This window comes from Globicephala melas, chromosome 15, assembly GCF_963455315.2.
Source record: "Globicephala melas chromosome 15, mGloMel1.2, whole genome shotgun sequence".
NCBI classification, from domain to species: domain Eukaryota; kingdom Metazoa; phylum Chordata; class Mammalia; order Artiodactyla; family Delphinidae; genus Globicephala; species Globicephala melas.
The window spans coordinates 81,438,107-81,452,615 of NC_083328.1; the positions used below are offsets into that span (position 1 = coordinate 81,438,107).

The 14,509-nt window shown below is 55.3% G+C and overlaps 1 protein-coding gene across 1 annotated transcript; it reads right to left on the reverse strand.

Annotated features, from left to right (window-relative positions):
• Positions 1–1,540: 1,540 nt before the first annotated feature.
• Positions 1,541–11,776, reverse strand: ZBP1 (Z-DNA binding protein 1). The gene is made up of 8 exons (XM_060285232.2): positions 11,543–11,776; positions 8,565–8,774; positions 7,919–7,984; positions 7,334–7,507; positions 6,007–6,168; positions 4,631–4,834; positions 3,370–3,564; positions 1,541–2,012 (listed from the first exon to the last, which is right to left on the reverse strand). Exons 1-8 carry the CDS (start codon positions 11,574–11,576, stop codon positions 1,765–1,767), a joined length of 1,293 nt encoding a protein of 430 aa, XP_060141215.1. The 5' UTR covers positions 11,577–11,776; the 3' UTR covers positions 1,541–1,764.
• Between the last annotated feature and the right edge of the window lie 2,733 nt (positions 11,777–14,509).

Consider the following 14,509-nt stretch of genomic DNA (forward strand, 5'->3'; position numbering starts at 1 on the left):
AAGAATCTAAAAAAGAGTGGAGATATATATGTATATATATAAACGGATTCATTTTGCTGTATACCTGAAACTAACACAACATTGTAAATCAACTATACGCCAATAAAAATTTTTTTACAAAGAAAAAGAAAATAGAATTGCATTTGTGACCAGGTCATGGTGCTTTTGGAAAATCACTTCCAACTCTTGTAGCAAATTCCTCCTCCCCCATCCCCACCCCGACCCCATCCAACTCCAGGGATGGCAAGTTCTGTGTGCACAGGTATCATTGCAGAAAGGGGGGACGGTGGATGAGCTAGTGAGAGCAAAGTATTGGGGGGTGGATGGACTTAATCATTCTTTGCTTTTAATGGTAGCTAGTTCATTTCCTTCCTGAAGAGACCAGCTTTGACCTTCACCTCCGGCCCCTATTAACAGCCAGCAATGCTTTGTCAGCGAGTTTATGACAAATTAATTATACAGAGAGGGGAAATCTCGCAGGAAAATTGAGTGTTCTGGCTTGGGCTGCAGGTGGGAGCTGAGGCTGAGTTCTGAGATGCATTTTGATGGCCCACTTATACGGGCCTGGTTAGCCACAGACCTCAGGCAAACTTTGAGGCAAGCAGTTAGTTTTCAGCTCACCCCAGAGGGCAGACAATGCCCGAAGCAACGAGTCAAACCTGATTTCCAGCCCCTTACACCGTGTGGCACGTCTGCGAACTGGATATCCCAGGCAGGAGGGATCTGGGGGCCCCAGGTCACGGTGGTGGCCGAGATGCCTTTGCCCCCTGTAGGCTGGGCCATTCCGGCCCATTGGACAAAAGCCTTCCTTCCCTGTAATGAACCCAACTTCCTTGTTGCATGGACTTGCCCAGTTCCTCCTGGAATATTTGCGCAGGTGGAGCCGTGCTTGTCCAGAGCTCATCATCAAGTCCAAACTCCTCTCCAGCCAAACTCCCACTTGCATTTTCTTTGCATTGGGCTTTCTAGCAACACCCAAACGGCTGTGCTGCTATAAGTCCTCTTGTTCTGACCATCATGCCTTTGGCCAGGCCGAGCCCCTGCCTAGAACACCATTCCCCGTCCAACCTCCTCCCTCTGCCAGATGTTGAAGAACGAGCCCTAGAGCTTTCTCCTTCCCCGGGGAGCCTCCTGGGCGCTCCGGACAGTGTCTGCATTGGTGTTCTGCACTACTTTAATTCCGCATGATGGTTCCTGCTCAGGGCTCACTGCCCATGTCCCAGGCTGCCTCTCCCGCTGGCTGTGAACCGCTCCCCAAGGGCAGGGCTTGGTCTTCCTCTCTCTGTAGCCCGACGGCATGGTACTCAGGAGGTGGTCAGTGGAGGGGCCGGTCCAGCATGCACCGGAGGTTCAAGAGTGAAAAGACAGGGCCTCTGTACCTAGTGAATTCGCTGGCCAGCGCTTGGGGAGATACAGCCGACTTCTGAGGTTCTTACCTGTCTGGTGGTATCCCTTTTCTGGCAACTTTAGAGAATGACCCATCCCTAGCCCTCAAGGCCGAGGTAGGAAGGTTCTAGAAAGGTCAGGTGGTTAAGTGGTCAGGTGGCCAAGATAGGCCTTGAGGAAGTCAGGTCCTGAGTGAAGGGCAGAGAATGGGTGGTCCTGATGGACGGCAGGCCTGGGAAGGTGACCCCCTGGCAGGCTGCTCCTGCCACCAGCAGCCCTGCCCTTGCCCCACGCCGGGCCCAGCCCAAATGCAGAGGCAGGCTGGCCACGTGTCAGGAGGCGAGAAGGTCAAAAACGACAATGACGGCAGCAGAGAGCTCACTGGCTCCCAGGCCCTTCCTGCAGGAGTCCGCCTACAGGCTGCTTGCACTGAGTTCCACCCTCTGGGGACACTGGCTCTGCGATTCTGTCACTCAGCAGGTGTCTTCCGCACTTCTGGGACCCCTGCGTTTTGAGCGTCATAGCTGCTAGCTCTTCTGAGATGAGCGTCTCAGTGTTGACGGGGGCAGCCTGACTGCTGCCGGGAGGGACCTCGCTTCTGGATCCTGCAGCTCCGGAGGGAGGGTCTAGGGAAGAGATGGGGCCCCAGGAACACGTGAGCCGCCTCCCCTCGAATTACCGAATAGCCAAGTCGATTTGCTTCACCGGGACTGAGGCTGCTGCCCCGGACACAGGCTTCCCCGGTGGGTGACCTTGTGTCCCCATCTCCGAGGCCCCGTCCTTTCTCCCCTCTATCGTTGCTCCCGCTTCCTCAGCCCCCTTTGCTTTCCCCCGATTGTCTTCAGCCAGACTTTTAAATCGTGCCCCACATCAAGTTGCCCCTGGTTGAACCCTCCAGGCCTCGCCAGGTCACTTCAGATAAGATCCGGACCTTTCTTCTGGGCTTCCCGGCACAGAGAGACCTGGCCTTGCCCACCGGATCTACTCCCTTCCGCTCCCTGGGCTCGTGTGTGTGTGATTCTGGACGTCACCCTTCTTCCCACCGCGGGGCCTTTGCACTTGCTGTTCCCTCCACTGGCAATGCTGTTCCCACATCTGTGCTTGGCCAGCTTCTCCTTCCCCACAGGCCTGGGCTTAGATGTCACCTCCTCCTGCAGCTTCTCTGGCGGCCTGGCTAAGGCAGCTCCTCTCCGTCACGGCGCTGCCCAGCCACCGCCCCAGGTTTTATAGTTTTTTATAGTGTTGGTCTTCAAAGCCTCGAAAGGCTTGGTTTGTGACTGTCTCTAGTCCCTGTACTGGCCTCTGGCCCCTGTGAGCGGGTAGTGTTTGTCTGTTTGTGCCCTTAGCTGTATCTCCGGGGGAGGGAGCGTTTGAGGGCGGGAGTGGGGCCTGAGCAGGTACATGAATGAATGAACGACTTCTTCCTAATAATTGAAACGGGGAAGAAGCGTAAGGTGGCTACCACATTATTTGGGGGGAAGAATCGGTGAAGTGGGTGACTAAGAATCGAGGAGGGATCATGTTCCAGAAGTTTCCAGGGAGGCCCAGCTTCACGGGCATGTGGCCTGGGCAGTCACACAGGCCCGTTCAGAGGGGCCTGTGCTCAGTTTACTGCTCTGCTGTCTTTGTCTTGAAATTCTTGCTAAGTTTTGAACAGGAGCCTTGCTTTTACTGGTTGCGCTGGGCACCGCAAGTCACGTCACTGGTCCGGTCCAGGTGTCCCAGCAGTGAGGGGAGCGTATCCAGTCCTCACTCCAACTCGGGAGCCACAGGCTAGTCTAACCACCCTCATTTTACAGACGGGGAAACAGGCTCCAAGCTGGGCGGTGGGTTAGGTGGACCCCGCACGTTCTACCCTAGAGCCCCCGCTCCTGCTACGACCCTCTCCTGTCTCCCAGACTCCAGAAACGGGAGGCTCGTGACTGTTGAATAAATGAACGAATGAGAGAGGGAAAGAGGACACACGGGGTGTCCCAGGCTCACCTGTGCTCCCTCCTGGCTCGCCAGCCCTTGCGACTCCTCTGGGGTCAGCCGCCCCTGGGTTGACAGTCATCTTGTTGTTGTTGCCTACGGTGGTCTCCTCCAGGAAGCACGAGCGGATGTGGACTCTCTGGGCCATGCCCCCTTCGGAGTGAGGTCCTGGTTCGGGGATTTGAATTTTGATGGAAGCTTCCGGGCCTGTACCCAGGACAGAGACTGCAGGTCAGCCAAAGAGAGAGATGCCGGGGGGGCGGGAGGGGAGGTGGACGGTGAGAGCAGCTGGACGGTGGGCCTGACCCCCAGCCTGGTTCTCAGGTCCTCCACAGCTGTCCTCCTGGAACCTCCCCTCAGTGGCCCATGCCGTGCTCTGTCACTGGCGGACGCGTGGCCTCACACGGCGTATCTGCGCATGCCTTTCACCTGCTGGGGCTGCCGGCTCCCTCGGCCCCCGGCTCTGCCAGCTTGGGTGCCCCTCCTCCTGCAGCCCAGCCCAGCTGAACTGGTCCTCTGGGCCTCCCCTGGGACTCAACCCCTCCCCCTGCTGCCTCCTGCTTCCCGTCTCTCTGCTGCCTGCTTCCTCGCAGCTCTGGAACACCCTCTCCATCTTTGGTTAGAATCTCCCTGTGGCCCCCAAGTCCGGCCCCCAGCCGCAGCTGTCTCGCTCCTGCTTCTCCCGGCCAAACGTCAGGAAAGAGCTGTCCGTGCTCTGTCTCCCCTCCTTCCACTCTCCGTGCCCCTTCTGTCCCCTCAGGTCACCACTGACCCCTTGTTGCTGGACCCTACAGCCCTCCCTTGATCTCACCGGCCTCGCCTCCTCTGGAAACCCGTTCCCTGGCGTCCCTGGTTCTCCTTCTCTCTCTCAGGCCTCTCTGCTGTGCTCCCACACCCCAGCCTGTCTCTCGATGACCAGTGCCAGGGAGGACGCGGCCTGGGAGCTCTGGTCACTGGTGACAGCGCCTAGGTGGCTCCTTAAATGCATGTCCAGTTCCAGTCCAGCCATCTCCTCTGTTCCCGCTTCAGCTGGCCCAGGAAATGACCCCTGCCCATTGTACAGATGAGGAAACTGAGGTTTCCTGAGGGGGGTAGTAGGGAATGGGAACCCAGGTGCTAACTCTAAAAGAGCCCCCCGCTCTACAGCCTCCTGGTGGGAGGGAAAGAATTTCCCATCATGCCTCTCTCCCCACAAGGACCGGCTCAAGTTCCATCTAGCCAGGAGCCGAATGCAGTGGGCTGGGGGTGGGGTGGCAGCCTGTTCTCCAGTTACCTGGGGGGCTGCCACAGGCGCTGTGGGCAGGGCCCTTGGCTGGGTTGCCGTGAAGACTCATCTCGTTGCCGTGTCCCATCTGTACATGTCTGAGCACAGACTTCTCCATCCGGATGTCCTGGGGCCCCCAGGATCCAGCCAGGGGACCCTGAGTTGAGGGATCAGTGGGTGCCATTGGAGGGAGGTAGAGGGGAGCCGAGGAGCCTGGCAGGGGACACAGAAACGTGACTCCTGACCCCCCCCTCTGACCTCCCCCTACCCCCTACCCGCCCCCCCCACCTCCCCCCACCCACACTAAGTCCTGGCCGGACAGAGGAGACAGGCTTCGGGATTCTTTCTGGACTTATCAGACTGGGAGTGATTACTTCAGGGTCTGGATTGGAGAGCAGGTGGGCCGGCAGAACAGGTAACGTGGGGCTCCGGGGTTTTTACCACTGGTGCCTGGGGCGTCACTGGGGCACTGAAAACCCAGACAATGGGCACATCCGCTGCTTCCTAGCTGTTCTCAGTCCTCTGGGCCCGTCAGGAGAAAGTCTCCTTTGGGGTTAACTTGCTGTTGGCATGGGGCCCTCAGAGCTTCTGACATTGTTCTATTTTGTCAGCATTTATTTTTGATGGTAACCTTGGTAGTTTTCAAGGTAATGCTGTGAAAGTTTACTTTAAAATTAATTTGAGTAGAATAAAAAGTAAACCATTTAACAACATGGCGTAAAGAATCAGCCATGGGCGTGGCCAAAATGAGGGAGGTGGAGCTCAGAGGACCAAAGCTGGGGAAAGGTTGATCTAGATTCTAGAATGAAGTTCCTCATTTCACAGTTGGGGAAACTGAGGCCTGCAGCAGGGAAGGGCTCTCTCGAGGTCCCAGGGAGCGTTCCAACTTTGGGGCCCGCGCTCTCACTCACGTCCCATGGCTGGACTGATGGGTGGCCCTGGCCCCTCTGCCCACAGTGCCCGCCATGCAGCAGGCACTCATTTGCTTATTGTATCTCACCAAAGCTCGGATACACCCATACGATGCATCCCAGTTTCTGAGATGTGAACACATGGGAAAAAAGAGTGTCTCGGGACACACAGAATGCTCAACGACCCCTTGTGACATCCTAGAGAGGAAGAGCGAACTGAGTTGTTTCTTGTGGGAAAATATTGGGTCCCGATGAAAATGAGGCAAAAGATGTCGGCAGGAAGGGGAAGCAGGAGAGGTTTGATCCAGGCACAAGCAGGGACATCCTTATTCCTGAGAAAGCCAGGAAGGACCTTGGAGATCTGAAAGCTGCCCTTCCTCCCTGGAAGGTTGAATGCCCCCCACTCCCTGCCCCCACCCAGATGGAGCAGATGCCCCGACAGGTCCCTTCTCCTGGACATTTCAGAGGACTCACCGTTTTCCCCAGAGGCCATTTGTCCCACTATGACATTCCTGTGTCCAATCTGGATGGCTTTGGAGTTCTCAATGTAAATGTGGCTGTTTGGTCCATTCTGACTGATCATGTTGGTTGGATTTTGCTGGTAAATGACTGGGGTGGACTGATTTGTAGAACCTTCTGCAAAGTAACATTCCACTCAATCCCTTTGTATCTCTCTAGGAGTCAGAAGTTCCAATACTAGTTGGCAGTATCAGAATCTCCTGGGGAGCTGGTTAAAACACAGATTCCCAGGGCCCACCCCGGGGCTCTGAGTCAGCAGGTCCAAGGTGGGCCCCAGGAAGTGGAGTGTTTACCAAACACTGCAGGTATCACAGACGAGCCTTGCTTGGACTTTGTCCCGCAGGCCACCCTACCCCTGTGTCCTCCGCCACCCTGGGAGGATGGCAGGTGCCTTGATGCTTGCCCACCCTCTGTACCTCTCACTGCGAGGAAACCACAGCCCTAACCATTGCTTCCAGGGTCCTCTCTTCCTGCAGGGAAGGATGCAAGGTGGCCGTCCACAGGCTGTTTCTGGCCATGGGATAAACTTTGCTTGACTCACAAGGCATTTTTAAGAATTTGGATTTGTCACCAGTGTTTAACATCCAGCCTAGGAGGCTGAGACCCTCCTTGGGTACCATAAGCAGGGGTGTCAGCCCCACGTGGGCTCCACACACGGGGCCACATTCCCACCTTCGGGAGCCCTCGGCTCCTGTGCCTTTGTGAGCCCCTACATCCATAAAAAATATTTAAAATTACATTTTATGACTGCGTTGGGATATAGACAAATATAATATCGGCTAGAGTCATTATTAGCTATTCATTGTTACTATAATACTCATTTTTTTCTTCTGATTTTAAGAGAAACTAGAGCATTTTTGTGACCCCCTAAAAGCACAGTGGGCTCTAGGCCTGGTACCTGCTGCATGTAATGGATAAGTCGGTTCTGGGACTCTACCCTGTGGGTATCTGAGGTCAGCCTAGCCTATTCCTTCAGCAGCCTTAAAACTCCAAGTTGGGCAAAGGGCTTACAGAAGACTGTTAGCAAACTCAGGCTGAGACCTGCGCCCCAGGACTGATACAGTCAGGGGTGGGCCACACCTCTAGGAAGCCCTCCCTGGTTACTCCTGCCAGCATGCCCCTCCCTCCTGGAACCCTCTTCCAGGGACGGGTCAGCAGGAGCACAGCAAGCTTCTGACGAGGTGGGGCAGGCAAAGAGCTTAGCGGGAGCCCAGCAAGGACCAGGTGTTGGGTGTTATACCCTCTGCCCCGTCCAGGTGTGGGCGGCAGGTAAAGGGCCCACCTGGTCGATAAACAGCCCAAGTGTTTGATTTCTGGTCTAAGTCCAGGAGGTGCTTGTTCCTCATCGCGTACAAGTCTGGGTTGACTTCCTTTGCTGTCTTCATTCCCAGGGCCTGGGCAATGATCAGGGCTCTATGGGGCCCATGGGCTTCCAGAAACCGGAAGATCTCTTCCTCTGGGAGGCAGAACAGCAAGTAGTTAAGGAGGACCCCGGAGGCCGAATCCACTCCCCTGCTTACCCGCTGTGTGACCTGGACAGACACAGCCTCTGTGCCCATTTTCCTCATCTGTAAAATGGGCATAATTATAATGGACCACAGAGGTTGTTCTGGGGGTTGGGGATGTTCGTCAAGGGCTCTGAACAGTGCCTGGCACGTGCTAGGTGCACAGTAATTGCCAAGTACCCATCAAATGGTTTCTCAGCCGTTTAGCTTCTTTCACCGAAAGACAGAGTCTTGCCTCTGAACACTTTGTGGGGACCTGTTAGTGGGTGGGCCGTGGCCCCTGAACACTTGTAACTTCTCGAGTGGCCAAGGAGAGTTTGGGGTCAGAGGAAACAAGAGCTGAAAGGAAACAAGATGCTTACGCCGCTGACTGAGCTCAGGACCAGGCTTCCGGGGAATTGCAGCTGCATCTTTCTGGGGCCTCTCTGCTGGGAGGAAAGACGGTCAGGGGTCAGCCGAGCGGGAGAGGGGATGGGGACCCTACCAGACAGAGGTGGGCTGCTCTGCAGAAGCCCCTAGCGCATGGACGCTCCAAACTCGGAAGGAAATTAGCTTCAAAGCCCGCCCCACTCCCTTCCAGCTGTGTGGCTTGGGGTTGGGGGAAGACCATCTACTCCCTCTGGGGTTGTGTGCGGGCTAGAGGACCCCTGGGCACCGCACCAGAACTAGAAAAGTGGATCTCGTGCGATGCTACGGCTCTTCTATTATTATCATATCGTTACTGCCATCATCATCATTATTAATGTTTTGCTGAGCACCTACTACATACTGGCACTAGGCTCAGCCCTTTGCATCAAATCTTCTCGCAACCCTACAAAGCAGCCCTACTGTTACCTCCACTGGCCAGAAAAAGAAATCAAGATGCAGTGAGGTACATCATGTGTCCCTGAGGGCAGAGCCTGTATTTGAACCCAGGCCCAAATCTGGGCTAGGCCGTTGCCAGGACTGCTCGTGCTGGGTCCAACACCCGCCCCCTCCAACTGCCCCTGTCCCGGGGTGGCAGGTTACCCAGCTCTGCAGGAACCACTTCTTCAGTCCCACCGTTGGCCAAGCTCCACGTCGCGGGGCCTACGAGCAGGACTGCCTTGGACTCCTTCTGCATCTTGTAGAGGACCTGGTTGAGTTTCTTCTTGGGCACTTGGCATTTCATTACCAGCTGGGCAGTCTTCACAGGGGAGCCAGAGTCCCTCAGCACCTCCAAAATCCTCTGCTCAAGGTCTGGGGGAGGGAGACAGGGGCAGAGACAGAACTGAGTCCCCCCAACTACCCAGCCTGGGCTGGTGGCCCTCCAGGAGAGGGATCCAGGGCAGAGGCAGGCACAGAGGTCTGAGCAGACATCCACCAGCATCTCTGTACAGGGAGGGGCACATGGGCTGCTCAGAAATGACCTTGGCTGGACAGCCTGGTGGCCAGAGGCGGTGCCAGGCCTTCCGAGCGTCCCCCACCTGAGTGAGTGCTGGAGGGCAGGTGGGAACGCTCAGCTCTCAGATGTCCTCAGAGAGAGGGGAGTGGAGGTGGCAGGATGCTGGAGGGTGGGGCAGAGCACAGGAAGGGGGGGGGGAGTGAGGCCCAGCCCGGTGTCCTCCATCCCCCATCCTTCTCCTCCCGGTGGAATCTGCCCGTCCTCTTGGGCTCACAATCCACTCGGGCGATGTCACTATTCATCCCACCAGGAACCCAACGGCCGCTCAGAAATGGATCTTTCACCCTGATGCCCCATCCCAGAGTCCTAGCAACACTGGCCCTGGCTGCCTCAAATCCTCTCTTCTCCTTTCGCTGCCTCTACCTTCTACTCCTTGTCACCACCATCTCCCGGATGACAGCAACGCCACCAACTCATGGTTCTGCCAGCCTCGTCTTCACCCGCCCTCAGCTTCCCTTCAAGGGCCAACCTGTCTGCATTCCCTTCAGACGCACTCACCCCTGGGCCTTTGCACATGCTCTTCCCTCTGTTAGGAGCAACGTTCCCTCCCTCCACCTGTCCAACGGATACTCCACCTCAGGTCTTGCTCAGACTCCATCGTTGGGAAGCTGTCCTGGATGCCCTGCGTGGGTGGGGTGCTGGGTGTGTGTGGGTCCCCTGCAGAGTGTCCCCAAGAATCCCCTGCTGTGATTGCCAGGTTCAGTGTAGTGGTTCAGTGTCTAGCATGGGGCCGGGCACACAGTAGGGTCTCAGGAAATAGCATTTGAATGAAGGAGTGACTGAGTGAAAAAGTGAGCGTACACTGCTGGGTAGGTGTTTGCCCAGATGACCTGGGCGAGGGATGAGTAGCTCTCCGGGGCCTCTGTTTCCCACCCCCCCTGAGTTAATGGTCCTAAGCAGGGTGCCTCGAGGCTCAACGAGGAACTTTCCAAATGGCCCCTACTCCTCCCAGACAGGCTCCTGTAAACCCAAGCCAGCTGCCCTGTGGGGAGTGAGAGAACTGGTCAGACACGGGGCCTGCAGCGCCAGGGGCTGGGGAGAGGAAATGTCTGCCCCGAGAACCCTGAGGAAAATGCAAAGCAGGGCCCTTCTTGGGAAGACCTAGGTCCCCTTCCAGGGCAGCAACCCAATCCTTTACCTTCTGGGTTTTTCCTGGATTCCTAGTGGGCGGCACTAGCGGGGGAAGGGACAACCCATTTGCCAACTCTGCGCTGGGCACCGTGGCCTTGCCCTTATGGTCGGAATGTTTGCGTCCTTCTGGGCGCAGGTGATGTGCAATTAGAACACGTGGGGTCACCCACCCCTTCACCCACCAAACTACCCCTCAACCGGGATACCCGTCCAACACACTGTGGCTTTGCCTAGTTTTAAAAAGAGTTTTGATTCTTAAAAAACCTGCCCCTGGGGGAGCCTCTTCCTCCCCCTCCAGTGCCCTGACCTCAAAGGGGAAATGGGGTCCATGGCGGGGCTGGCATCACCAGCTGAGTCTTCAGGCTGGTGAAACGGATGAGGTGTAAGTGACACGTCAGTTAAAAGGAAAATCTGCCGGGGGGCAAGTTAAATTCAGTTACCGGGCGCCCCTGACATGTCTCGTTGGGGAAGTGCAACAGGAGCTTGGGAACCAGCCTGGGGTCCTGGGTCACACCCAGTCGGCACCCCTCCCCAGCACACCCTATTTTCCTGGTTTTGAGCCCCAGCTCTGCCACCTACTAGCTATGTGACCTCTCTGGGCCTCAGTTTCTCTATCTGTGAAATGGTGATAATAGCAGCTACTTCAGAGATTGTGGTGAGGATTAAATAGCTAACAATCACAAAACAAAGACAAACAGGGCTTCCCTGGTGGTGCAGTGGTTGAGAGTCCGCCTGCCGATGCAGGGGACGCGGGTTCGTGCCCCGGTCCGGGAAGATCCCACATGCCGCGGAGCGGCTGGGCCCGTGAGTCATGGCCGCCGAGCCTGCGCGTCCGGAGCCTGTGCTCCGCAACCGGAGAGGCCACAACAGTGAGAGGCCCGCGTACCGCAAAAAAAAAAAAAAAAAAAAGGCAAACAAAAAGCGTCCCAGCCCACAGCCCTCACGCTTTCAGTGGGGACCCTAGAAAAAGCACTGCTCAGTAACAGTTAACTTGCATCATGTGCTTCCAGGAATAGAGCGCTATCCGAGGAATGAATGCAGCAGGAGGAAAACCACATACATGCACTTGCCCCTCTTAGCAGACAACTTCTGTCCTTCCTCAAAATGAGCGTGGAGACGGGTGTTAAGGCCCCAGGCTCTGCCGTGGTCCCCTGAGTCATTTCACCTGCAAGCCTCAGTGATCTCACACGTAAGATGGAAACCTCATCGGGCCTGCGGGTTATTGCAAAATGCACACGAAGCGTGTTGCAAGAGGCCTGGGCAGAGCAAGGCTCTGAACCTGATGCCGTGCCCTCTGTCCCTCTTTCTTACTACCGTTGTGCTTTCAGATACTGTCCTCTTGTGACTCTAGTCTGGATCAAGAAAAGGAACCAGAGAAAAGGTGCAAGTCCCACCCGGGCACTCCCACTGTTCCTTAAAAGTAAGAACGTACCTGCGTCTCCTGGGCTGGCAGGGGCCTCGGCCATGCTGGCAGCTGCGAGCCCAGGCGACTTGAGGGCAGCGGCAGGCTCCCCGACCCCGTGGCCTGGAGAAGGTGGGCCCGGTCGAGGCTGGGTGTGCTTTTGTGGTCCTGGCGGTGCTTTGCCAGCTGTGGAGCTATTCCAGCTTCACCCAGCCAGCTGTCAGCTGTTCACACCCCCCGGAAACAGATGCCTAGTCAGCCCAAGCTGATCAGATTCCGGAGAAAAAGAAAATGAAACTTCTGTGTGTGGCTTTTGAAGGAAACAAAATCGAAAATGAAATTGATAAGTGAGACACAGTTAGGCCTCCAGCTAGATGTTAGCAGGGAACAGCTGAGCTGGGCAAGACCAGCGCTTCCTCTGGGGCCAGGGGACTTCCCACCGCTGCCCACCCTGAGCCCCACACTCAGGCCAAGACACCTGGGTGGGTGGATGGGTGGGTGCCTGCGTTTGTGCATATCAGAACAACAACCCTCTTTAATGAGTACTTACTATGTGCTTTCCAATCTCGTGTGCCCCTGAATCATCTACAGGGTAGGGGCTAGTACTGGCCTCTTTTCTTAGGAAACTGAAGCTTGGGTCAGTGAGGCCACTAGTCCAAGGCCACAGAGATGCTTGGGTTCTAACTCAGCCCCACCATTTACTGTCTGTGGCGCCTTGAGCAAGTTATTTAACCTATTTATGCCTCAGTTTTCTCATCTATGAAATGGGCTAATACAAGTAGCAACCTCAGGAGGTGGTAGTGAGGACTAAAAGGGTTAATTCATGCCTTCTACAGTCATGAACACAGCTGGACACCCACTTACCTGTTTCTGGAAGAAGGATGCATCGCTTTTGTAAATTCTCAAAGGGGCCATTGACACCCCCCCTGCCCCAAGCAGTTCAGAGCCACTGTTCTGGTCCAGGTAACAGAACGGTAAACTGAGGTTTACAGAGGTGAACGGCTTTGTGTGAGGCAGCCCAGAGTGTCAAGAACTCAACCCTGGAAGCCCCTGGGCCTGGGATCCCAGCTGCAGAAGCTGGGGAGGGGGTGCCAGGCCCAGGCTCCCAGGGGTCCTCATCCCTAGCATTTCTGCAAAGGGAGGAGCTCAAGAGCAAGTATAGCCATGGAAAGGGCCCCGGAGACTTGACTCAAAGCTGTCCTTGCAGAGCAAGCAGGAAAAATCCTGATGCCCAGTCCACACGCAGACCACTTAAACCCCAATCTCGGGAGGCAGGGCCGAGAGTCCCAGGTGATTTCATTCCAACCAAAGGGGGAGTGTTGCACAACTCAATAAAAACAGGAAGCCACGATGATGCTTTTGTTCCTTTTTTCATGTAAAACCAAAGAAACGTGTATCTCTATGTAAACTGACAGTCTTAATGTTAAACGCGAAGTCATTGGAGGTGTTGAGGGAGACTGTGGGGCGCCCTCCGGGCTCTTGCTGAGCCCCTGCGGGAGGCTGGGAGGCGCCGTGCCTGGACCAGCCACTAGATGGCGCCCGCTCACCAGCCTGCGTCCCGGCTTCCCTCGTCCGGTCCCTCTGATTTAGGGGGGCCTCTCACCCCGTCCCCCACCCTAGAAAAACCCCAACTCCATCTGGCTGTACCCCAGCTTCTCCCCATTCCCCATGCCTCTCCTACACAGGCTCCTTGGCTCCTTCCCTGCGTGCTGCTGACCCCTTAGTATGGACACCCCGACCTAGGCCTTGACTAGGGTGCCTGGTGGGCTTGCAGGTCCGGCTGAGGAACTCAAGCTTGATTTGAGGGTCAACTTTGCTTCTGGCCCGCGTCTGTCTGGACATGTTTGGATGGCCCTTTCCGGTGCCCCTGTGTCTCCATCACCCCCTCCCTACCTGTGTGTCACTACCTCCCTGAGCCTTGGTTTCTTTAATTATAAAACAAAGATAATAGATAAGAAAAAGCATGTTTACCTGACCTTTAGTTGGTGTTCACAAAATTTGCATCATTTAGAAAATGTGATGTGGTGGAGCTCCATAACTCCATAATATAACTTCTAGACATTAGGGGGGGAAAAAAAAGCAAGAGAGAAAGAGAAAGAAAAAACAATTTAATGTGGGTGGGCTCCATCTTCCATAGCATTTTGTGGCAATTTGGAATTCATGGAAGCCATGTACCTGCTGTGAGCATCTCACCACACTGAGTGGGGCTCTCGCTTTTAAAGTTTTAATTAGCTTGCATTTCCTCTTCTCAATTTAAGAGACTTTCCAGGTAATTTTGACCATGAGGTTTGTGTTTAACTGCAATATCAGTGGCTTAAACGATACAGAAACTTGTGTCTCTCTCCTAAAACAGTCTGGTAGGCAGTCCAGGTGTGGTGTGGCACACCATAGTGTTGAGATCCAGGCCCCTTCTATCTTGTTGCTCTGCCACGTGTGGCCTTATGTTCTAAGACGGCTGCTCAAGCTCCAGCCATCACAACTGCATTACTTACAGCAGGAAGGAGGCAAGGGAAGAAGAGTAGGTACCGCTCCTTTAAGAATACTCACAAGTTGCACAGACATTCCCCTGACATCCGTCAGTCCCATGGCCCAGCACGGGAGGCTAGGAAAGATTTTTATTCTGGGCCACCAGGCACCTAGCTAAAATTAAGGGATCGACTAACTTCCAAATAGGTGACAACAGATATCAGAGGATACTTAGCTGTCCCTGCCATTGCAAGGCTCTGTTTTCCCCCCAAGAAAGGAACGAGGAAACCTCCTCTATGCCTTGAAGTATATCTGTTCTCCCAAGCTTATGTATTGAGCAGGTCCGAGGCTGAGTTCAAAGGTAGTTCCCACACTCTCAGAGACTCCCGTCCAGCGTGCAAGACAAAAGGGGAGAGGAAGGGAGACAGGGACTCTGGTGACCCCTGACTCTGCCTGGGAAGGACCTCAAAGTCCACAGGAGTTCCAAGATGGCGCTACTGCCTGCTGGGGCCCAGATCCCTTTTTGTCTTG